General features: G+C 34.0%; 2 protein-coding genes and 1 long non-coding RNA gene across 6 annotated transcripts in view; 1 reads left to right on the forward strand and 2 right to left on the reverse strand.

The window, feature by feature from the left end:
• Positions 1 to 24,262, reverse strand: part of LOC112016524 (mediator of RNA polymerase II transcription subunit 15a) — a 73,577-nt gene extending 49,315 nt beyond the window's left edge. Inside the window, 2 exon segments of the mRNA XM_065764353.1 lie at positions 23,670 to 23,738; positions 23,952 to 24,262. Coding sequence (XP_065620425.1) covers positions 23,670 to 23,738; positions 23,952 to 24,196 — 314 coding nt within the window. The 5' untranslated portion in view covers positions 24,197 to 24,262.
• Positions 181 to 10,967, reverse strand: LOC112038366 (mediator of RNA polymerase II transcription subunit 15a). 4 transcript variants are annotated; one of them, XM_065764359.1, is made up of 7 exons: positions 10,852 to 10,967; positions 10,252 to 10,321; positions 6,134 to 6,208; positions 5,525 to 5,840; positions 4,914 to 4,975; positions 1,358 to 1,432; positions 181 to 1,063 (listed from the first exon to the last, which is right to left on the reverse strand). In XM_065764359.1, the coding sequence occupies exons 3-7, from the start codon at positions 6,197 to 6,199 to the stop codon at positions 488 to 490; spliced, it is 1,095 nt and encodes a 364-aa protein (XP_065620431.1). In that variant the 5' UTR covers positions 6,200 to 6,208; positions 10,252 to 10,321; positions 10,852 to 10,967; the 3' UTR covers positions 181 to 487. The 4 variants fall into 4 exon arrangements, with proteins under 4 accessions (XP_065620431.1, XP_065620428.1, XP_065620440.1 ...); XM_065764356.1 differs by having other exon boundaries at positions 4,914 to 4,984; XM_065764368.1 differs by lacking the exon at positions 1,358 to 1,432.
• Positions 24,263 to 24,563: 301 nt separating the features above from the next.
• LOC136063677 (uncharacterized) lies at positions 24,564 to 26,239 on the forward strand. The gene is made up of 2 exons (XR_010625297.1): positions 24,564 to 24,793; positions 25,847 to 26,239. It is a non-coding gene; the product is annotated as an uncharacterized LOC136063677 (long non-coding RNA).
• The last annotated feature ends 408 nt before the right edge of the window (positions 26,240 to 26,647 follow it).

Raw genomic sequence — 26,647 nt, forward strand, 5'->3', positions numbered from 1 at the left:
ATCTACACTTACCACATGCCTTTTTGACATTATTTTGAATATTTGTTTTCATCCTTCCAGTTATGCCATTCCTTCTTCTTCTTCTTTTTTTTATTTTTTTTTAAATTAGCTAACTGCAACAAAGTACTGGTTATGGTATAAAAAGCTACTACAAGTATACACTTTTATCAAGCTCATATATGGAATGAAAGCACAAGTCCCATCAGCAAGCCAAAGCACAAATACAGGCCTCGCAGCAATATTTAAAAACCAAACATTGCAGTTACACGCAATATTCAAAATGTTGAATGTAGAGTTAGTCAAACAAAAGACAATGAGAATCTAAGCATATGAAGACTCAAGCTGCTGCTGCTGCTGGATTATCTGCTGCTTCTGAAACTGCTGCTGCATCTGGCGCTGCTGAATTTGTTGTTGCATTTTCTGTTCCTGCTGTCGTTTCAAATGCTGTTGTTGAAGCATATTAGAATTTGACTGAAGTAGACTGATGTTAGGCCGTAGGACATTTACGCCACTCTGACGACAAGGTGTTGATGTTTGTCTGCTGGGGAGTACTCACAGGATACTGCTGTAGAGATGCCATAGTCACCGGCTGCAAAGAGCTCAGACAATTTCCTTGTCCTGAGTCCAAATTGGAGCCAGGTTGTAGTGAGTTCGTCATGTTTGGCTGTGCCGTTGAAGCCCCAGATAAAGACATAGAATTGTGCTGCAGGCTTGACATAGAATTCTGTGGCATTGTTGGAACAGAACCTTGTAAGTTCATTGATTGCAACTGAGGGTTCATTTGATTTTCAAGAGACTGAATTTGAGCAAGTTGAGGTGGCTGTTGCATGGTTTGCATATGAGGCACAGGAAGCTGTCCTTGCTGCAGTGCAGGCTTCTTAGGCCGATTTGTGTTTATAAAATTTACGATCTGCTTCTCATATGACCCCAACTTCTCGTTGTAACCAGGTGATATATTATTTTTCGAAACCTGTAAGAATGTTATAATACGCTCCAACATAGTCTTAAATACTTTCAACTTCTCGAGCTGATCTGACTTTGATTGTTGTGGAAGAGAATCATGCTGGAGAACAAAAAAAATAAAAATAATTATAAGGAAAAGAATTCTAGTAAAGGACAAAGATCAAGTTACAAAACATAATCAAGTTATTTTTAATTTGTTCCTATACGGTAAACAGCGGGGTGTTTCTAAGCACAGGTGTCTTAACAGCCCCATGAGGACAGCTGCCACTACTTTCAACCACATATCCATCCCTCCAGAAGGATGCCATCAATACCAAAACTATGATACGATAGGCTAAATAATGAGTAAATTTAGGCGATGAATTGCACAAGGAATTTTTGAAGCACAACATACCAGCTGCAATTTAGCAGCAATTTTCTGGTACATTTCACTTATTTCAGGCAAGTACAAGTCCTTCATGGTTTTGATCTGAAAAAAGAAATTAGCAGGACAGATTATCAAACTCTTCATTTCTTCAGAAGCCTTTATTTATTTCCTTATTATCAGTGCACCAATGCATGCTTCCCCTTGGGGGAAGGTTATACATATCCATTAAAGCATGAGTTTGTATAGGTTTTTACACAAGCCTCAGTTAACGTTCCAACCAGTGGATTTTGTAACAATACAAATATGAAGCTGTCATTGTAATGTACAAATATTTTCACGATGAAATTTAATAAAGAAAAGAAAAGAAAAAAAAAAAGAGGGGGAGAACAAAAGGAGTCTTAAATTGATAACATCCATCCATCATCCACAAGTGCTATTCACTCTTAATTTCAGGAGACAAATATGCCTATATTTACTGATCCTAAACCACGTTCAGCTGCACTACAATAATCATCTTTTTCTTTGACCTCATGTACAAAGTTTTTCTTAAAATATTTCATTTTAATGAACTTTGATATGAAATAAATAAATACACGTCCACTCATGCACAAACAAGAATTCCTGGTTCTTCTTCTCTATGCTGATGCACCCCACATCTTTCTTGATAGGTACACCAGACAGCCTAGTTGATGGATAAAACTCACTACATTTGACCAAGATTTCATCTTCATGAATTCCTTTTTATTTCTACTCCAGATATGGGTGGTTCCCCTTTTACTTCATGTTGACCATCTTTCCTAATAGGAACTTCACCAAACTAACTACTTGCTAGATAAACGATATTACAATTAATAAAATATTAATTTTCTACAAATTACTCTCAAGCCTTGCTTTTAATATTATTTTTGGATCAGGATAATGGCTGTAGAGATTTTTCCTGTAATCTATTTCAAAACTCATGTGAAACATTTTTTTTTATTATATAAATCTTAGCACTCAAAAGCAAGTTTTTTTTTTTTTTTTGATAGGTAAGAAATATGTATATTCAAAAAAGGCACAAAGCAAAACAAGAGAAAAACAAAAAACAGAGAAAGAAACTAATTACAAAGAAAAAGAGAACTAAGGAACAATGGGAGAGAATCACTAGATGTGAGTCCCCAAGCCCTAGAACAATCATGAAGAGAACTAGTAAAAAGAGCAAGCAACTTGTCATCGGATCTGTCCAAATCCTCAAAAGTCCGCCAATTGCGTTGCTTCCAAATACACCACATCAAACACAAGACAACTAGATGTGAGTCCCCAAGCTCTAGAACAATCATGAAGAGAACCAATAAAAAGAGCAAGCAACTTGTCATCGGATCTATCCAAATCCTCAAAAGTCCGCCAATTGCATTCCTTCCAAATACACCACATCAAACACAAGACAACTAAATTCCAAATGTTAGAGGAGTGCTTTTATATCATTGCCTAAGCCCCACTCTAACCATATTCTCTCCAATGCACCAAAATCACCATTTGTCAAATCAAGTAAGTAGTAAAATAACTCAATCTGCTACACAACTAAAAAAAATATGAATAAAAAATATCAAAATATGAATAAAAAATATCATCTCACGATTAAAATACAGATTCTCTCTCTCTCTCTCTCTCTCTCTCTCTCTCTCTCCCCTACCTATATATATATATATATATACATTTTTATGAATATTTAATAAATACATCTCACGATTAAAATACAGATTCTCTCTCTCTCTCTCTCTCTCTCTCTCTCTCTCTCCCCTACCTATATATATATATATATATACATTTTTATGAATATTTAATAAATAACAAAATAAAGGCTGTGCAACCCACGTACAAAATGTTCAGCCAGCAGCTTAAGGGCATCCAAAAAGGTGAAATTCAGAATATGATTAATCAATCTAGGAGTAAAAGATAGCCATGAAAAGAACCCAAAAGCAACACATCGCCTTTGTGTAAACAGGAAATTTTAATCTCTCAAGCACTATAGCATATCTTTTCTGCAAAACACCAGATTGAACAAGATGATTTAGATTTTTTTTTCCTGCCTAAAACTACTAAGACTAGGTTTCAGATACACAATAAACAACTCTTAAAAACACTTCTAATCAAGCCTTCATAGGTTCAGTAACCAGTGAAAGTTATACTTACAAAAATATATATGACCAGCAATGCTCTACAGTACCAAATGTTGGGCTATAAAGGGGCAACATATCTATTAAATGATTGAAACTGAAATGAGTATGTTAAGATGGCTATGTGAAAAATAGGGTTTGAAATGAGGAAATCCACTTAAAGGTAGGGGTAGCCTCTATTGATTAAAAGATTAAGGAAAGTCACTTGAGATGGTTTAGTCATGTTCAGAGGAGAGTGATTAATGCACTAGTAAGAAAGAGTGAGTTGATCCAGGTTGAGGGAACGAAAAAAAGTAGAGGAAGACTAATCATTAGTAATAGTAATAAAAAATAACATGTCAATTATAGAAATAGTAGAGAGAATGCCTTAAAATAGAATAGAATGAAAGAAAAAAAAAATGTGGTCAACCCTAACTAATCTATCAAGGATCTTGAGCCCCCCCCCCACCCCCGCAAAAAAAAAAACAAAAAAAGAAAAGTTTGGGACTAAGGCTTTGTTGTTGTTTTATCGAGTTAGGCACACACGAGACAACTAGTAGTAGTACCCAATGCAAATATCCCCATCTAGGTATCATCATGAAGAGTAAAACCATAGAAGTGGGCTAACAAGTACTAAATTTTGTGTTTTTCCTACTTTGTAAAATATAGATGCTGTCCTTAATTGGTCATTTTTATTTCCAATATTAGTGTTAATGGTATCAATAAAAGGATTAAAATGTAATTATGAATCATTTAAACAAACTAATAAAAACAAAAACTAGTTCATTGTTGTAGTAGTTTTTTTTTTTTAGATTTAGGTCAAAACTAAATTGAACTAGTTCTATGGTTTGCAAGCACCACAAAATGTGCAAAATAAAATTCATGATACAAAGAACAAACAAGCATAGCATAAGAGAATCTCTTGAAGAAAATGGAAATCTATCATTGAAGTTCCATATTGGAGAAAAATATGGAAGAATAGTCATACACTGATTTATTATGGGGCCCTCGTAAGACTGGTTTAGCTGATTGTGACTATATATAGTATTCTATATTATCATCTAAGTTCCTAGTTTAATGTCAGTTGCATATGGCAACACTATTATCATCAATAATGCATCATAATAATGTCAGATTTATGAGTATCTAAGCTTCAATGGTGTTTTGTTAGAAAATAATTTATTATTTCTTTTAAAAAGAACAAGAAGTTCAAATTCTCTACTGCTAAGATAATTCTCCACATCCTATTAAGTTGGAAGCTTCGCCCTTTATTCCATATCTACATCATTCAAAATAACTATTTCTTGTAGGTCAGCAACTATTATCACTTAAGCCCAAATTTCAACTCCACAGAAATTCAACAATTCCCACAATACCTATGAGAATCTGTCATTAGTGAAACTTCATCCATTTAAAAAAAAAAAAAAAAAAAAGACATGGCATATTACCTTTTGATAGACCTCCTCTTGCCAATCAGCCCCATTTGCACGACCTGTCTGAGGTGTGGAATCTAGAGATGCTAAAAAGTATATAAATATAAGTAAATAAATGCTCATGTGAGTCAAATGAATATCTTCTTCTAAGGAAACAATTTAAAGAAGCATTACTAACTCAATGCTATACTAGTAAAAGTCTTCATTCCAAACTATATATCATGACACAGTAACACAACTGTAAGAAAAGCATGTGAAATGAAAATAGCACCCAAGATTAAAAGTTAATTACTTTACACACCCTCTGCATATTAAATTACTTAAAGACTCCCCATATAGTTTTGCATTGATCCACCATGCATCACTCATCCCCCATAAAACCCCTTAGAGGCTTCCACAGCTGGTTTTACCCATATCGTCAAATAAAATAACATTCACTGGCTATTTTGGATTGGGAGTTGACCTCCATTTGCATGTATATATAGAACTAAAGTGACAAAATCAGGTTGGACAATGATGGACATTCAGAAATTTCGTTATTTAAAAAATAAATAAATAAATAAATAAAAAGACAGAATTGTGCTGCAGGCTTGGCATAGAATTCTGCGGCATTGTTGGAACAGAACCTTGTAAGTTCATTGATTGCAACTGAGGGTTCATTTGATTTTCATGAGACTGAATTTGAGCAAGTTGAGGTGGCTGTTGCATGGTTTGCATATGAGGCACAGGAAGCTGTCCTCGCTGCAGTGCAGGCTTCTTAGGCCGATTTGTGTTTATAAAATTTACGATCTGCTTCTCATATGACCCCAACTTCTCGTTGTAACCAGGTGATATATTATTTTTGGAAACCTGTAAGAATGTTATAATACGCTCCAACATAGTCTTAAATACTTTCAACTTCTCAAGCTGATCTGACTTTGATTGTTGTGGAAGAGAATCATGCTGGAGAACAAAAAAAATAAAAATAATTATAAGAACAAGAATTCTAGTAAAGGACAAAGATCAAGTTACAAAACATAATCAAGTATTTTTAATTTGTTCTTATACGGTAAACAGTGGGGTGTTTCTAAGCACAGGTGTCTTGACAGCCCCATGAGGACAGCTGCCACTACTTTCAACCACATATCCATCTCTCCAGAAGGATGCCATTAATACCAAAACTATGATGTGATAGGCTGAATAATGAGTAAACTTAGGCGATGAATTGCACAAGGAATTTTTGAAGCACAACATACCGGCTGCAATTTAGCAGCAATTTTCTGGTACATTTCACTTATTTCAGGCAAGTACAAGTCCTTCATGGTTTCGATCTGCAAAAAGAAATTAGCAAGACAGATTATCAAACTCTTCATCTCTTCAGAAGCCTTTATTTATTTCCTTATTATCAGTGCACTAATGCATGCTTCCCCTTGGGGGAAGGTTATACATATCCATTAAAGCATGAGTTTGTATAGGGTTTTACACAAGCTTCAGTTAACGTTTCAACCAGTGGATTTTATAACAATACAAATATGAAGCTGTCGTTGTAAGGTACAAATATATTCCAGATGAAATTTAATAAAGAAAAGAAGAGAAAAAAAAGAGGGGGAGAACAAAAGGAGTCTTAAATTGATAACATCCATCCATCATCCACAAGTGCTATTCACTCTTAATTTCAGGAGACAAATAGGCCTATATTTACTGATCCTAAACCACGTTCAGCTGCACTACAATAATCATCATTTTCTTTGACCTCATGTACAAAGTTTTTCTTAAAATATTTCATTTTAATAAACTTTGATATGAAATAAATAAATACACGTCCACTCATGCACAAACAAGAATTCCTGGTTATTCTTCTCTATGCTGATGCACCCCACATCTTTCTTGATAGGTACACCAGACAGCCTAGTTAATGGATAAAACTCACTACATTTGGCCAAGATTTCATCTTCATGAATTCCCTTTTATTTCTACTCGAGATATGGGTGGTTCCCCTTTTACTTCATGTTGAAAATCTTTCCTAATAGGAACTTCACCAGACTAACTACTTGCTAGATAAACCATATTACAATTAATAAAATATTAATTTTCTACAAATTACTCTCAAGCCTTGCTTTTATATTATTTTTGGCTCAGGATAATGGCTGTAGAGATTTTTCCTATACTCTATTTAATAACTCATGTGAAATATTTTTTTTTATTATATAAATCTTAGCACTCAAAAGCAAGTTTTTTTTTTTGATAGGTAAGAAATATGTATATTCAAAAAAGGCACAAAGCAAAACAAGAGAAAAACAAAAAACAGAGAAGGAAACTAATTACAAAGAAAAAGAGAACTAAGGAATAATGGGAGAGAATCACTAGATGTGAGTCTCCAAGCCCTAGAACAATCATGAAGAGAACCAGTAAAAAGAGCAAGCAACTTGTCATGGGATCTGTCCAAATCCTCAAAAGTCCGCCAATTGCGTTTCTTCCAAATACACCACATCAAACATAAGACAACTAGATGTGAGTCCCCAAGCTCTAGAACAATCATGAAGAGAACTAGTAAAAAGAGCAAGTAACTTGTCATCGTATCTGTTCAAATCCTCAAAAGTCCGCCAATTGCGTTCCTTCCAAATACACCACATCAAACACAAGACAACTGTATTCCAAATGTTAGAGGAGTGCTTTTATATCATTGTCTAAGCCCCACTCTAACCATATTCTCTCCAATGCACCAAAATCACTATTTGTCAAATCAAGTAAGTAGTAAAATAACTCAATCTGCTACACAACTGAAAAAAATATGTATAAAAAATATTATCTCACGATTAAAATACAGATTCTCTCTCTCTCTCTCTCTCCCCTCTCCCCTACCTATATATATATATATATATACATTTTTATGAATATGTAATAAATAACAAATAAAGGCTGTGCAGCCCACGTACAAAATGTTCAGCCAGCAGCATAAGGGCATCCAAAAAGGTGAAATTCAGAATATGATTAATCAATCTAGGAGTAAAAGATAGCCATGAAAAGAACTCAAAAGCAACACATCGCCTTTGTAAACAGGAAATTTTAATCTCTAAAGCACTATAGCATATCTTTTCTGCAAAACACCAGATTGAACAAGATGATTTAGATTTTTTTTTCCTGCCTAAAACTACTAAGACTAGGTTTCAGATACACAATAAACAACTCTTAAAAACACTTCTAATCAAGCCTTCATAGGTTCAGTCACCAGTGAAAGTTATACTTACAAAAATATACATGACCAGCAATGCTCTACAGTACCAAATGTTGGGCTATAAAGAGGCAACATATCTATTAAATGATTGAAACTGAAATGAGTATGTTAAGATGGCTAAGTGAAAAATAGGGTTTGAAATGAGGAAATCCACTTAAAGGTAGGGGTAGCCTCTATTGATTAAAAGATTAAGGAAAGTCACTTGAGATAGTTTAGTCATGTTCAGAGGAGAGTGATTAATGTACTAGTCTAGGAAGCACGGGTGCGTTTCGAGATTCGGGTGCGGGTGCGGGTGCGGGTGCGGGACTCGGCAATTTTTGAAAAAAGTGGGTGCGGGTGCGGCGGGACTCGGCGATTAAAAAATTATTAAAAATATTTTTATTTATATTTTTAATATATTGCTAAGCATAATTTTTCACATTATATAAACATATACCAAATTTAATAACTAAAACATGATATTCATAAATAAAATACAACCCACAAGATTAAAACTAAAAGTCTAAAACATTCCATGATGTTCGAAGAGAGAGACGAGCAATGGAGATTGGAGTGAGGGAGGGAGTGAGCACTGAACAGCCCAGCAAGGCAGCAACCAGAGAGCACAGAGAGAAGAGAGAGCCGAGCAATGGAGAGCAATGGAGGGACGGAGGGTTTTGGAGTTTCTGGACAAAGTGAGAGTGTGTGAGAGTGTTTTAGGTCTTAGGTTAAGTCAAACGGTGCGTTTTGCACCTTTTTTTTTTTTTTTTTTTTTTTCAATTTCGGCCTGAACCGGCCGTATCGGCGGTTTCGGCCGAAACGGCCCGAATCGAGCCGAGTCGGCCCGATTTGAGCCGCGTCGGCGCGAGTCGGCTTCGCCACGTGGCCGACGCGGCGCCGGACACGCGGTCAACGGTGTCCGCGGCGCGTCGCCGCGTCCGTGCGTATCGGACGCGGGTGCGGCGCCTCTGGCGCCGCACCCGTGCTTTCCAGGTACTAGTAAGAAAGAGTGAGTTGATCCAGTTAGAGGGAACGAAAAAAGTAGAGGAAGACCTAATCATTAGTAATAGTAATAAAAAATAACATGTCAATATAGAAATAGTAGAGAGAATGCCTTCAAAATAGAATAGAATGAAAGAAAAAAAAATGTGGTCAACCCTAATTAATCTGTCAAGGATCTTGAGCCCCCCCCCCAAAAAAAAAAAAAAGTTTGGGGCTAAGACTTTGTAGTTGTTTTATCGAGTTAGGCACACACTAGACAACTAGTAGTAGTACCCAATGCAAATATCCCCATCTAGGTATCATCATGAAGAGTAAAACCATAGAAGTGGGCTAACAAGTACTAAATTTTGTGTTTTTCCTACTTTGTAAAATATAGAAGCGGTCCTTAATTGGTCATTTTTATTTCCAATATTATTGTTAATGGTTTCAATAAAAGGATTAAAACGTAATTATGAATCATTTAAACAAACTAATAAAAACAAAAACTAGTTCATTGTTGAAGTAGTTTTTATTTTAGATTTAGGTCAAAACTAAATTGAACTAGTTCTATGGTTTGCAAGCACCACAAAATGTGCAAAATAAAATTCATGATACAAAGAACAAACAAGCACAGCATAAGAGAATCTCTTGAAGAAAACGGAAATCTATCACTGAAGTTCCATATTGGAGAAAAATATGGAAGAATAGTCATACACTGATTTATTATGCGGCCCTCATAAGACTGGTTTAGCTGATTGTGACTATATATAGTATTCTATATTATCATCTAAGTTCCTAGTTTAATGTCAGTTGCATATGGCAAGTGGCAACACTATTATCATCAATAATGCATCATAATATTGTCAGATTTATGAGTATCGAAGCTTCAATGATGTTTTGTTAGAAAATAATTTATTATTTCTTTTAAAAAGAACAAGAAGTTCAAATTCTCTACTGCTACGATAATTCTTCACATCCTATTAAGTTGGAAGCTTTGCCCTTTATTCCATATCTACATTGTTCAAAATAATTATTTCTTATTGGTCAGCAACTATTATCAATTAAGCCCAAATTTCAACTCCACCGAAATTCAACAATTCCCACAATACCTATGAGAATTTGTCATGAGTGAAACTTCATCCATTTAAAAAAAAAAGAAAAAAAGACATGGCATATTACCTTTTGATAGACCTCCTCTTGCCAATCAGCCCCATTTGCATGACCTCTCTGAGTGTGGAATCTAGAGATGCTAAAAAGTATATAAATATATGTAAATAAATGCTCATGTGAGTCAAATGAATATCGTCTTCTAAGGAAAGAATTTAAAGAAGCATTACTCACTCAACGCTATACTAGTAAAAATCTTCATTCCAAACTATATATCATGACACGGTAACACAACTGTAGTAAAAGCATGTGAAATGAAAATAGCACCCAAGATTAAAAGCTAATTACTTTACACACCCCCTGCATATTAAATTACTTAAAGACTCCCCATATAGTTTTGCATTGATCCACCATGCATCACTCATCCCCATAAAACCCCTTAGAGGCTTCCACAGCTTGTTTTACCCATATCGTCAAATAAAATAACATTCACTAGCTATTTTGGATCGGGAGTTGACCTCCATTTGCATGTATATATAGAACTAAAGTGACAAAATCAGGTTGGACAACGATGGACATTCAGAAATTTCGTTATTTAAAAAAAAAAAAAAAAAAGGACAGAATTGTGCTGCAGGCTTGACATTCAATTCTGTGGCATTGTTGGAACAGAACCTTGTAAGTTCATTGACTGCAACTGAGGGTTCATTTGATTTTCATAAGACTGAATTTGAGCAAGTTGACGTGGTTGTTGCATGGTTTGCATATGAGGTGCACGAAGCTGTCCTTGCTGCAGTGCAGGCTTCTTAGGAAATTTTGCGATTATAAAATTTACTATCTGCTTCTCATATGACCCCAACTTCTCCTTGTAACCAGGTGATATATTATTTTTGGAAACCTGTAAGAATGTTATAATACGCTCCAACATAGTCTTAAATACTTTCAACTTCTCAAGCTGATCTGACTTTGATTGTTGTGGAAGAGAATCATGCTGGAGAACAAAAAAAATAAAAATAATTATAAGAACAAGAATTCTAGTAAAGGACAAAGACCAAGTTACAAAACATAATCAATATTTTTAACTTGTTCCTATACGGTAAATAGCGGGTGTTTCTAAGCACAGGTGTGTTAACAGCCCCATGAGGACAGCTGCCACTACTTTCAACCACATATCCATATCTCCAGAAGGATGCCATTAATACCAAAACTATGATGTGATAGGCCGAATAATGAGTAAACTTAGGAGATGAATTGCACAAGGAATTTTTGAAGCACAACATACCAGCTGCAATTTAGCAGTAATTTTCTGGTACATTTCACTTATTTCAGGCAAGTACAAGTCCTTCATGGTTTCGATCTGCAAAAAGAAATTAGCAAGACATATTATCAAACTCTTCATCTCTTCAGAAGCCTTTATTTATTTCCTTATTATCAGTGCACTAATGCGTGCTTCCCCTTGGGGGAAGGTTATACATATCCATTAAAGCATGAGTTTGAATAGGGTTTTACAGAAGCTTCAGTTAACGTTTCAACCAGTGGATTTTATAACAATACAAATATGAAGCTGTCATTGTAACGTACAAATATATTCCAGATGAAATTTAATAAAGAAAAGAAGAAAAAAAAGGGGGAGAACAAAAGGAGTCTTAAATTGATAACATCAATCCATCATCCACAAGTGCTATTCACTCTTAATTTCAGGAGACAAATATGCCTATATTTACTGATCCGAAACCACGTTCAGCTGCACCACAATAATCGCCTTTTTCTTTGACCTCATGTACAAAGTTTTTCTTAAAATATTTCCTTTTAATGAACTTTGATATGAAATAAATAAATACACATGTCCACTCATGCACAAACAAGAATTCCAGGTTTTCTTCTCTATGCTGATGCACCCCACATCTTTCTTGATAGGTACACCAAACAGCCTAGTTGATGGATAAAACTCACTACATTTGACCAGATTTCATCTTCGTGAATTCCTTTTTATTTCTGCTCAAGATATGGGTGGTTCCCCTTTTAGTTCCCGTTGACCACCTTTCCTAATAGGAACTTCACCAGACTAACCACTTGCTATATAAACCGCACTACAATTAATAAGATACTAATTTTCTACAAATTACTCTCAAGCCTTGCTTTTATATTTATTTGGCTCAGGATAATGGCTGTAGAGATTTTTCCTATAATCTATTTAATAACTCATGTTAAACATTTTTATTTATTTATATAAATCTTAGCACCCAAAAGCAATTTTTTTTTTGATAGGTAAGAAATACGTATATTCAAAAAAGGCACAAAGCAAAACAAGAGAAAAACAAAAAACAGAGAATGAAACTAATTACAAAGAAAAGAGAACTAAGGAACAATGGGAGAGAATCACTAGATGTGAGTCCTCAAGCCCGAGAACAATCATGAAGAGAACCAGTAAAAAGAGCAAGCAACTTGTCATCAGATCTGTCCAAATTCTCAAAAGTCCACCAATTTTGTTCCTTCCAAATACACCACATTAAACACAACACAACTAAATTCCAAATATTAGAGGAGTACTTTTATATCATTGCCTAAGCCCCACTCTGACCATATTCTCTCCAATGTACCAAAATCACTATTTGTCAAATCAAGTAGTAAAATAACTCAATCTGCTACGCAACTAAAAAAAATATGAATAAAAAATATCATCTCACGATTAAAATACAGTTTCTCTCTCTCTCTCCTTCCTATATATATATTAAAAAAAAAAAAAAAAAAAAAGGACAGAATTGTGCTGCAGGCTTGACATTCAATTCTGTGGCATTGTTGGAACAGAACCTTGTAAGTTCATTGACTGCAACTGAGGGTTCATTTGATTTTCATAAGACTGAATTTGAGCAAGTTGACGTGGTTGTTGCATGGTTTGCATATGAGGTGCACGAAGCTGTCCTTGCTGCAGTGCAGGCTTCTTAGGAAATTTTGCGATTATAAAATTTACTATCTGCTTCTCATATGACCCCAACTTCTCCTTGTAACCAGGTGATATATTATTTTTGGAAACCTGTAAGAATGTTATAATACGCTCCAACATAGTCTTAAATACTTTCAACTTCTCGAGCTGATCTGACTTTGATTGTTGTGGAAGAGAATCATGCTGGAGAACAAAAAAAATAAAAATAATTATAAGAACAAGAATTCTAGTAAAGGACAAAGACCAAGTTACAAAACATAATCAATTATTTTTAACTTGTTCCTATACGGTAAATAGCGGGGTGTTTCTAAGCACAGGTGTGTTAACAGCCCCATGAGGACAGCTGCCACTACTTTCAACCACATATCCATATCTCCAGAAGGATGCCATTAATACCAAAACTATGATGTGATAGGCCGAATAATGAGTAAACTTAGGAGATGAATTGCACAAGGAATTTTTGAAGCACAACATACCAGCTGCAATTTAGCAGTAATTTTCTGGTACATTTCACTTATTTCAGGCAAGTACAAGTCCTTCATGGTTTCGATCTGCAAAAAGAAATTAGCAAGACATATTATCAAACTCTTCATCTCTTCAGAAGCCTTTATTTATTTCCTTATTATCAGTGCACTAATGCGTGCTTCCCCTTGGGGGAAGGTTATACATATCCATTAAAGCATGAGTTTGAATAGGGTTTTACAGAAGCTTCAGTTAACGTTTCAACCAGTGGATTTTATAACAATACAAATATGAAGCTGTCATTGTAACGTACAAATATATTCCAGATGAAATTTAATAAAGAAAAGAAGATAAAAAAAGGGGGGGAGAACAAAAGGAGTCTTAAATTGATAACATCAATCCATCATCCACAAGTGCTATTCACTCTTAATTTCAGGAGACAAATATGCCTATATTTACTGATCCGAAACCACGTTCAGCTGCACCACAATAATCGCCTTTTTCTTTGACCTCATGTACAAAGTTTTTCTTAAAATATTTCCTTTTAATGAACTTTGATATGAAATAAATAAATACACATGTCCACTCATGCACAAACAAGAATTCCAGGTTTTTCTTCTCTATGCTGATGCACCCCACATCTTTCTTGATAGGTACACCAAACAGCCTAGTTGATGGATAAAACTCACTACATTTGACCAGGATTTCATCTTCGTGAATTCCTTTTTATTTCTGCTCAAGATATGGGTGGTTCCCCTTTTAGTTCCCGTTGACCACCTTTCCTAATAGGAACTTCACCAGACTAACCACTTGCTATATAAACCGCACTACAATTAATAAGATACTAATTTTCTACAAATTACTCTCAAGCCTTGCTTTTATATTATTTTTGGCTCAGGATAATGGCTGTAGAGATTTTTCCTATAATCTATTTAATAACTCATGTTAAACATTTTTTATTTATTTATATAAATCTTAGCACCCAAAAGCAATTTTTTTTTTGATAGGTAAGAAATACGTATATTCAAAAAAGGCACAAAGCAAAACAAGAGAAAAACAAAAAACAGAGAATGAAACTAATTACAAAGAAAAGAGAACTAAGGAACAATGGGAGAGAATCACTAGATGTGAGTCCTCAAGCCCGAGAACAATCATGAAGAGAACCAGTAAAAAGAGCAAGCAACTTGTCATCAGATCTATCCAAATTCTCAAAAGTCCACCAATTTTGTTCCTTCCAAATACACCACATTAAACACAACACAACTAAATTCCAAATATTAGAGGAGTACTTTTATATCATTGCCTAAGCCCCACTCTGACCATATTCTCTCCAATGTACCAAAATCACTATTTGTCAAATCAAGTAGTAAAATAACTCAATCTGCTACGCAACTAAAAAAAATATGAATAAAAAATATCATCTCACGATTAAAATACAGTTTCTCTCTCTCTCTCCTTCCTATATATATATATATACACACATTTTTATGAATATTTAATGAATAACAAATAAAGGCTGTGCAACCCATGTATAAAATGTTCAGCCAGCAGCTTAAGGGCATCCAAAAAGGTGAAATTCAGAATATGATTAATCAATCTTGGAGTAGAAGATAGCCATGAAAAGAACTCAAAAGCAACACATCCCCTTTGTAAACAGGAAATTTTAATCTCTCAAGCACTATACAGGGCCAGCCCAACAAAATTTGAGGCTTAAGGCAAAAAATTTTATATGGGGCCTTTTTATATGTAAACATTAATTAAATAAAATTATATAATACTAATTAAATTAAAATTAATTTGATGTAAATGTAGAAATTGATGAATAATACTAGCTCAACTAAGGTTAATTTCAAATAGAAGATTGAATATTATAGTTAAATCAAAAGGAACTTACTTTAACTTGGATATATGACTATGCATAGTTAAGTACAGTTATAATCTAAATTTTAATTTTATATATTCTTTTTAAGAGAAAGAGATAGATAGATATTATTTGGTGTGTGGCTTAGTAGGAAATTAGTCATCATTGGTGATTTATCACATTTGCAGCATTTTATTTGAAACATCTTAGGGTTTCGATATAATCTAAATTTTAATTTTATATATTCTTTTTAAGAGAAAGAGATAGATAGATATTATTTGGTGTGTGGCTTAGTAGGAAATTAGTCATCATTGGTGATTTATCACATTTGCAGCATTTTATTTGAAACATCTTAGGGTTTCGATTGGGTTAAATTTTTATTGGTCTCTTATTTTAAAAGCCATGTTAGAAATGAAAAAGAAAAAAACTAAAAATACTACAAAATATTCACAATAAATGTGATTATGACTGTAATTAATGAATTTCAACAACTTAATTTATTTGTATTTGAATTACTTTTTTATGTGATTGATGATATGTCAGTTAAATCTATAATAAAATTTGTGGTATTTTTAGCATCACTCTTAAAAAAAAAAGTATCAATTATTTAAAAAATGTTATATTTTTATAAAATTTTGGGCTTTTTACTAAGGGAGATGGGGCCTTTTTTTAGTAGGGAAAATTTTTGTTTGTTGTGGGGCCTTAGGCCTAGGCCTAAGTTGCCTAGGCCTTGAGCCGGCACTGGCACTATAGCATATCTTTTCTGCAAAACACCAGATTGAACAAGATGATTTAGATTTTTTTTCCTGCCTAAAACTACTAAGCCTAGGTTTCAAATACACAATAAACAACTATTAAAAACACTTCCTTATCAAGCCTTCATAGGTTCAGTCAACAGTGAAAGTTATACTTACAAAAATATATATGACCAGCAATGCTCTACAGTACCAAATGTTGGGCTATAAAGAGGCAACATATCTATTAAACGATTGAAACTGAAATGAGAATGTTAAGATGGATAAGTGAAAAATAGGGTTTGAAATGAGGAAATCCACTTAAAGGTAGGGGTAGCCTCTATTGATTAAAAGATTAAGGAAAGTCACTTGAGATGGTTTAGTCATGTTCAGAGGAGAGTGATTAATGCACTAGTAAGAAAGAGTGGGTTGATCCAAGTTGAGGGAACAAAAGAAGGTAGAGGAAGACCAATCATTAGTAATAGTAATAAAAAATAACATGTTAATTATAGAAATAGCAGAGAGAATGACTTCAGATAGTTGGTCAACCCTAACTAATCTGTCAAGGATCTAGAGCCCCCCCCCCACAAAAAAAAAAAAAGTTTGGGGCTAAGACTTTGTAGTTGTTTTATCGAGTTAGGCACACACTAGACAACTAGTAGTAGTACCCAATGCAAATATCCCCATCTAGGTATCATCATGAAGAGAAAAACCATAGAAGTGGGCTAACAAGTACTAAATTTTGTGTTTTTCCTACTTTGTAAAATATAGAAGCGGTCCTTAATTGGTCATTTTTATTTCCAATATTATTGTTAATGGTTTCAATAAAAGGATTAAAACGTAATTATGAATCATTTAAACAAACTAATAAAAACAAAAACTAGTTCATTGTTGAAGTAGTTTTTATTTTAGATTTAGGTCAAAACTAAATTGAACTAGTTCTATGGTTTGCAAGCACCACAAAATGTGCAAAATAAAATTCATGATACAAAGAACAAACAAGCACAGCATAAGAGAATCTCTTGAAGAAAACGGAAATCTATCACTGAAGTTCCATATTGGAGAAAAATATGGAAGAATAGTCATACACTGATTTATTATGCGGCCCTCATAAGACTGGTTTAGCTGATTGTGACTATATATAGTATTCTATATTATCATCTAAGTTCCTAGTTTAATGTCAGTTGCATATGGCAAGTGGCAACACTATTATCATCAATAATGCATCATAATATTGTCAGATTTATGAGTATCGAAGCTTCAATGATGTTTTGTTAGAAAATAATTTATTATTTCTTTTAAAAAGAACAAGAAGTTCAAATTCTCTACTGCTACGATAATTCTTCACATCCTATTAAGTTGGAAGCTTTGCCCTTTATTCCATATCTACATTGTTCAAAATAATTATTTCTTATTGGTCAGCAACTATTATCAATTAAGCCCAAATTTCAACTCCACCGAAATTCAACAATTCCCACAATACCTATGAGAATTTGTCATGAGTGAAACTTCATCCATTTAAAAAAAAAAAGAAAAAAAGACATGGCATATTACCTTTTGATAGACCTCCTCTTGCCAATCAGCCCCATTTGCATGACCTCTCTGAGCTGTGGAATCTAGAGATGCTAAAAAGTATATAAATATATGTAAATAAATGCTCATGTGAGTCAAATGAATATTGTCTTCTAAGGAAAGAATTTAAAGAAGCATTACTCACTCAACGCTATACTAGTAAAAATCTTCATTCCAAACTATATATCATGACACGGTAACACAACTGTAGTAAAAGCATGTGAAATGAAAATAGCACCCAAGATTAAAAGCTAATTACTTTACACACCCCCTGCATATTAAATTACTTAAAGACTCCCCATATAGTTTTGCATTGATCCACCATGCATCACTCATCCCCCATAAAACCCCTTAGAGGCTTCCACAGCTTGTTTTACCCATATCGTCAAATAAAATAACATTCACTAGCTATTTTGGATCGGGAGTTGACCTCCATTTGCATGTATATATAGAACTAAAGTGACAAAATCAGGTTGGACAACGATGGACATTCAGAAATTTCGTTATTTAAAAAAAAAAAAAAAAAGAATTGGCACGTCCCAGCCAACCGAGTTGAGTGCATCCTTCTTACACATGGACATAATTTATTATATTGATTTACTAGAGTGCTTTGCAAGGTTTAAATCTACATAATTAGCTTGTATGTACTTTGATCATTTTTTCTCTGACAGTTGACATGTACTTTTTAAAGTTCAACATATTACTTCTGGCAGGAGGTATACATATATATAGATATATATATATATATATATATCGGAAGTGGAAGTGACTGCCCTGGATTATGAACTTGGGGCTGCATACTCATCCCTATTGCATATGAAAGAACAAAAACAGACACCAAACTATATGAAATGTTGAAGGATAAAAAAATAAAATATTTAAAAAAAAAAAAAAAAAAAAAGGTGGAACGAAGAATACATAGAAGCACATACTATACCATGGGCAAAGGCGTTAAAGCACTAAAGCCCAGGCCCCCACAAACAACAACCCCACCCCCCCCGGCGCAAAAAAAAAAAAAAAAACCAACAACAATGGAAAAGAAAAAAATGGAAATATATTTCAATTGAATTCCTTATAGTTGAACCCACAACCTCACTCCATTACCCTTACAAGGAAAGGAAATGGAATTTAGGCTAGAGCTCATTAGCTTACTCATATCACCCTTTTTTTTCTTTTCTTTTTTTGATAACTACACTCATTTATTTTTCATAACCTGTTTTAAGGGTGAAAGCAGTCCAACAGATGCTAAACATACAAATTCAACTGCATATAGCATTCACCTCCCATACCCTCCCCCCCCCCCAACACCAATCACCAATAAAACAAAGGCAACATTAGTTTTCAAGATGTCACAAAAATAACATCTTTAAACGTTTTAACAGGAATTACACATCCATGTCCAAGAAGAAGAAAAAAATTGCACACATACACATATAAACATATGTCTATGTTTCTGTATATGTACATATGCATGTAACTATGTGTGCGTGTATATAATCCATGAAGATACATGAAATAATGATTTTGGTGTCAAAAACACAACACCAGAGAGAGAAGCAGGGTGGGTTAATATGTAAATAAAACCATGCACATAATTCTTTGATGTACCTACCTGCATCTGGGGACTTATTACTATTGCCAGCAGAGTTGGATGGCAAAGCATTACCTAAAGGATTCTGAGACTTAGTTTCCATTGTAAGCATTTTTAGAGATATTTTTCGTAGATAATCTGACTGGCTTGTGGCAGCAGTATAAATCTTTTCCTCAAACCTTATAGCTATTTTCCTGAGTACATGTAATCCCTCTTGGCCAGAAACAGTGAAATACCTCTTCAAAGTTTCCAATCTATACACAAAAGGAGACACTCTTATTACGTTACTGACCATACAGGCACAATTAAGCTATTAAAGAAAAAAGTCCCAAATTGGTAAACTATGCTGACAATGCAGAACTTAAAGCAACAAAATGTGAAAAGAAACCACATAAAATTTCATGAAATTTTTTTTTGATAAGTAAATAAAATTTCATGAAATTTTAAAAATATGAACAAAAACCCAATATTATTTTCTTTGAAAAAAATTAACAGTAGCACTTGATTGATCAAGGCTCACTATGGAAAATCTGTCAACAGAAAATGTTTTCCTAGTCAACTAACATGATACCTTGCTTTCCATATATTAGACCCCCAAGTGTTCCTTAACCAATTGTATTCCTACCTCTTTATCTGGGTGATGCAATTAGGTGTTTTGTTTCCAACTCCTAATATAGCACTACTAGTTCTTGTAGTCAACTCCCATGATACGACATTTGCTTTCAATGTCATATCCAATTCTTATACTTGTAGATGCATTTGTCATATTTCCAAGAAATTTTATTTTTCTTCAAATGAGGATCATCAACACTTACCACAAGCCTATCTGACATTAATTTGAATAGTTGATCTCTTCTTTTCCAGTTATGCCCTTCCTCAGTTTTTTCTAATAATTAACTGCAGTAAAATATTGCTTATGGTATGAAAAGCTACTACGAGCACATGCTTTATCAAGCTCATATACGGAATGAGTAGCTAAACACGGACACTTCATTTGGAGTGCCGTAACAGTGTTCTATCTGCCGTCTCATGTTATAATTTTTCAAAAATTGATCATGTCGCCATATTGTACCCGCACCCTTGTCCATGCATCCTAGATTGAGTAGAGAGACACAAGTCCCACCAGCCAGAGCACAATTACAGGCCTAACAGAAACGTTAAAGCAAAAAACGCATTCCATATATCAGCTTGATAAACCAGAGCCACTGACGACAGCTAGGAGGCACCAGCTTTGATGGCTTGTGCTTGGAAAATTTTGTCATACCAATTACCAAACACTTGAAAATGTTTTTCTGTATAATGTTTTCAAAAGAAAATACTTTATTGTAAAAAAATTTACATTTGAAACATTTTACAGTGAAACAAACAAAGACTTAATTCAGTCATACACAATATTCAAAATGTCAAACGAAAAAAAATGAGAAACCAAGCATACAAAGCCTCAAGCTTGGTGTTTGGAATAGCTTCGTTGTTTTCACTAGTTTATTTTGTTTAAAATGTTTATTATTTAAAAGTACAGGTGTACTTAGAAAAATGCAAGGCTTTCAAAATCTGTACCTATGAAATAAGTTGGCTGATTTCGATTTTTGAACCTGACCAAACAGGGTAACAAGTGTGTATGTTACAGCTTATTTTGGTGAGTTATTTCCCCAGCTTGGTAGATAAAATTTTATAGAGCATTACTTTTTTTTCCTTAGTATAGCTAATTAAATCCTTACTAATTAAAACGGATAGCACTTTTAAAAGTAAGCAATCTAAAATGGAAATTTAGTCTTTCACATGATTACTGGTTCTGTTGGACCTAGTCTTATGTTAAAGTAAGCTACTAATGTCACCAAATGGGGATGTGTTACATCTACGCGATATCCCAAAAGGACAAGTTACCATTAGAGCTCCCACAAACTTGTGCACTTCCAATGTGATATTCATTGCACTTCTACTACAAAGCGCCCTCACAATCTTGATGGGGGTCTCAAAGCATTACTCTTCGGTGCAAACTGCAGACTAGCTTTTCAGTTAAACTGTGTTCTTGAATGTGTGTGGCATTGAAAGTGAAGATTGTAAAAAGGAAATCTTCAAGTGTTCCACAACAAATTCTACCCCCAGCTCTATATTTGGGTGATGCACTCAAGTCTTTTGTTTCCAACTCATAATATAGCATTATTAGCCCTTGTAGTCAACTCCCATGATACAATACTTTCTTTCAAAGTCATGTCTGATTCTTATACTTGCAGATGCATTGTCAAATTTCCAAGGATTTTTATTTTTCTTCAAATGAGGATCATCTACACTTACCACATGCCTTTCCAACATTATTTTGAATATTTGTTTTCATCCTTCCAGTTATGCGATTCCTTTTTTTTTTAATTAACGAACTGCAATAAAATACTGGTTATGGTATAAAAAGCTACTACAAGTACACAATTTTATCAAGCTCATATATGGAATGAAAGCACAAGTCCCATCAGCAAGCCAGAGCATAGATACAGGCCTAACAGCAATATTTAAAAACCAAACATTTCAGTTACATGCAATATTCAAAATGTTGAATGTAGAGTTTGTCAAACAAAAGACAATGAGAATCTAAGCATATGAAGACTCAAGCTTTGTGTTTAGAAACAGTTTTTTTTTTTTTTTTCATTAGCTTATTTTGTTTAAAATGTTTATTATATGAAAGTATAGTTGTAGGGCTAACCAAACAGGGTAATAATTGTGTGTTTCTTACTGCTTATTTTGGCTAGTTTATTTCCCCAGTTTGTTTAGGTACAATTATTTTAGAGCTTTACTTTTTTTCTAATTATAGCTAATTACAAAACCTTTCATATTAAAACGGGCGCACTATTAAAAATAAGCTATCCGAAATGGAAACTTACTCTTTCACATGTTGAACCTAATTTTATGTGAAAGGAAAGAGTATTTGTCGTAAACTTAGGAATTTTTTTTTGGTATGGACGATTGTTGAGTCTAACATCAAGAATGAAATATGAAGATACTATTGTCAGCAGATGGAGATTCTTTAGTCACATCTGTGTGATAAATCAAAATGACTAGTAATAATTAGAACTCCCACCATACTGGCACGCTCAAAAGGAAGGAGTATTTGTGGTAACCTCTAGTATTTTTTGCACGTTGTATGGACATGTGTTGAGTCTTACGTCGAGAATAAATTAGGTCTATCTGGGTGATATATAAATACAAATGAGTAGTACATGGAGCTACTATTGCTACCAAATGCAGATTCATTACTCACATCTATGTGATATCCCAAACGAGCTAGTTATAATCAGAGCTCCTGCCATACTTACGTACTCAATTTAAATGTTATATTCAAAACTAGTTTCTGAGTTAAACTCTACGTTGTTGAATGCATGGCATCAAAAGTGAAGATTAAGTAGTGAGGTTCTAATTCCCTCCAAAAAAATGAATAACTTGACCAGTTAAGCTAATGAATAGGATGTAAGGGGAATCAAAAAAAGAAAAGAAATTGAAAGCTATTATAAGTTCATTTTTAACCATCAAACCCAAACACAACCAGTAAAGCTGTACCAGGTTTGTTACCACTTATTTTAATGAGTTTATTTCCCCTTGCTTGTTTAGGAACAATTTTTAAGAGCATTGCTTTTTTTGACCTTAGTATAGCTAATTAAAACCTCACTTATTAAAACATGCCACACTTTTAAAAATAAGCTATCTGAAACGGAAATTAACTCTTTCACATGATTAATGGGTTGTGATGGGCATAGTTTCACATGATTTTGATGAAGTTGTATGCACACATGCTGAGTTTGACATTAAGAATGTACTATGCCAATCTGGACTATATATAAATGAGTACATGGGGATGCGTCAGTAACATCTGTGTTATATCCAAAAAGAACTAGCTATAATTAGAGCTTAGAGCTCCTGCGTTATCGTCACATATGTGTGATATATCAAAAGGACTAGTTATAATTAAAGCTCCTGCGTTCTCGCGCTCTTCCAATTTATGAGAATAACTAAGCTGACACAACAGGGTGATGTGACGTTCATAGCACTCCCTAGCCCCTACTACACTCACAAAAACCTTTGATCAAAGCATTACTCTTGAGTATACAGACTAGAATTTTTTATTTCCAGTTAAACTCTGTATTCTTAAATGTTTGTGGCATCAAAAAGTGAAGATTTTGCTGTAAAGTTCTCTAATTTCCACCAAAAAAGTCTATAACTTGATCAATTAAGCTAATGAATAAATTAAATTTGATCGGATTCGGACCCAAACACAACCCGTAAACATAAATATGTAAAACAAAAACAAAAAGCAAAAGCAAAAGAGAGAGAGAGGAAAATTACATCTTGTTGACGATTCTTTGACGAATCTGTATTAAGAAATTGAGTCCTAAACCGTTTAACCTCCTGCACCTGTAAAAGTTCGTTGCATACAACAATCAGTTACATCAGATTCAAAATTCAAAAACAACCCATCAATATCAGGTATTTTACTACGTTAAAAAAAAAAAAATAGTCTTTAATGTTTTTCACATGTCGGAAATGAAATTCAGACCACAGTTCCGATTGAAACTCCGGTGGAATGGTCGGAATTTATTTTTCATAAGGAAGAAGAGAAGGACGTACGTGAGGAGAACGTTGGCGAAATCGGAGCGGCAAGTGGCGGAGGAGCTGAGTTCGCAGAGAATGGGAATGACGAGATCGTCCGGCAAGGAATCGAACAAGTCACGCTTTCCAGCAATATCAGAAGAATTCCGGCTTCTTTTCCGGTAACTAACTTGTTCGGCTGCGAAATCTCTCCTTCGCTTCACAACTCTCATGTTCTTGTCTTCAAAAACTCTAGGGTAACAAAACCCTCTCCTTGTTCTCATATCTCTCTAATTCTCTCTCTATCTGATAATTGTGTTTGCGTCTCTCGCTCTCTCTGAAAGAGAGACTTTATACATTTCTTATTAGAGACGTTATTTGAATTTTTGAAAGAAACGGGTGTTTGGCATAGTTTGAGTAATAGTTGATTACAGTTTTTTAAAATATACGTGGGCGGTGGAAAAAAATGCGTGGAAACAATGCATGGAAACGTGTATAATGTTTAAAATATAAATATGTGGGTTTGAGATGGACCCGGATCCTTTCCATTTCTCTTTGAAACGGAGAGTGTCCATTTCATGGATAGGATCTCTTTAAAATAAAGTAATGGTCTAAAAAGTGACACGTCAATTAAAACCTAAAATGCTCAAACCCAACTATGGTTAACCTTTAGTCCTTTACTCAGTAAACCCACCTGATCTAAACAATTTTTTTTTCTAGATCTCTCTCTTCTCCAACCCATCTCCAAGCTCCACTCTTTCTCAACTCTGCCATTGCAGCTGCAATCATGACCCTCATTCTAAACCACCTTTGTCACGGGGGCCATATCTCATAGCCCAGCATCATCAAACTGCTCCGCTGGAACAGCCACTGCCCAATGAGTTTCTCTCTCTGATTTTTTTTTTTTTTTTGATAAGCTCTATTTAGTTGCTAGAAAAACGAAGGGAAAAAAAACTATGATACTGTTATTTTTTGATTGATTTGTTGGTGCTGAATTTGGGTTTTTTCTTTTTTTGATAGAATGGTTTCTTGTCATGTGTGTGTGTGTGTGTGTGTGTGTTTTTAAAATTTTTTTTAAGCTTTTGGTTTTAAGCTTGGTGGGGTGTTTCAGATTTTTGGGGGATTTATGGATTTTTTTTAGCTGAATTTGTTCTTAAAGCAATGGGATTTATGGGTTATATTTTTGATACCATGCCCAAGTTTCTTAGACTAGGATAAGAAACACAAAAAGGAAAACCATAAGCAAAGCTAAATTTTTTTTTGAGAATAAACGGCAGAAGCAAAGCTAGTTTAAGATTAAGGATGAGTAAAGAAATAATTATTGCAAAATACTCTGTATGCTTTGCATAAGTTAAGAAAAAAGATGTGAAAATGACCACATAAAAGAAAGGCATGAGTGATTTTTTAAGTACCTAGTAAGATTAGCCTTGTATTATTATGAAAAATAATTACAGGGGAGGAAGGATCATCAGTGTTTATGCATATACTAGGGAAAACTCTCCTTTTATTGTGCCTCATCTTCCAATTTGTTATGTTATCATAACTTTTCATTTAGTTGTTTGCAGACATTCAATCTGATTTTTAATCGGTTAAGGGGTAAAGAAAAAGGAAAAATTTGACAATTTTATCTAGTAAGCAAGCATGAATGCACTAATTCACCTTACAAGCTTAGAGCATTGTCAGTTATAAGGTCAATTATATTGGCTTGAGGATGCATAGACTCAGATGTAAGATACTGTGAATGTTCAATTTGGCTTTCAATCTATTGTTAACTATTTTCTTTCTTTTACCCCCTTAAAACATGGTATTGGGTTGTGAGCAATCAACCAAATACAAGCTCTTTGTTTTACTTAATTATTATAGTTCAACCCGTTGGAAATAATGGGGAAGTTTATAAATATGCAGGATTGACATTTTTTGGATATTGCTTGTAGGTTTCATCAATCCTTGGTATACTTCTTGCGTTATTTTGAATCATCAATTACTTGAGGGGAAAGACGGTCAAAGTGTCAGCTATTTTAAGGGACTGCATTTCATGTGTCGTGAAACTTCAAATTCTAGAGTTTTGATATCTAAAGGACTTATATAATGGAGAGACGTCATACCAGGAAAGGGTGGGGCAAGTTGAATATCATGAGACAAGTCAAAGTGATCAAGCTGTGAGTCTGTGACTGAAAATTGCAGACTAAGGCGGGAATGTGTAGTCAAGAAGTAGGAGACACACCAAGTGCAGAATTATCATTATATTATGACCTTTGTAATCAAGTGTATATTTCAACAGAAGTCTTGTTATATACTTATATATGTCTATGTTTCTATTTTTTATACTATTACTCTACAAGATATGGAATTACCCTTAACGGAGAAATGAAAAATTTGCCGAAATATAGAGTTAAAAATGGCCTAACCATCCTCAAACGATACTACTAAGAAATTACACAGAAAATAGAAATTCATTAAACATATTTTCATACAAATCCAACATCTTTAAGTATTTTCTAAGCCAATTACAAAAAATATCAAAAATTTGCTACACACTTCGCAAATAATTGTCTAAGTTGCCCTACAAGCTAGAATATATCAAATCTCAATCTTTAGTTAAACTGAAAATTAATGAATTTTGCATTGCTAACTTCAAGATACATATTTTTTCAATCAGTCATGGATACTTCAAAACCTTTTCTTCAAAACAAATGGGCAAAAATTAGTGCATGGAACTTCACATAAAGCTTGCA

This window comes from Quercus suber, unplaced genomic scaffold, assembly GCF_002906115.3.
Source record: "Quercus suber isolate HL8 unplaced genomic scaffold, Cork oak 2.0 scaffold_22, whole genome shotgun sequence".
In the NCBI taxonomy this organism is placed as follows: domain Eukaryota; kingdom Viridiplantae; phylum Streptophyta; class Magnoliopsida; order Fagales; family Fagaceae; genus Quercus; species Quercus suber.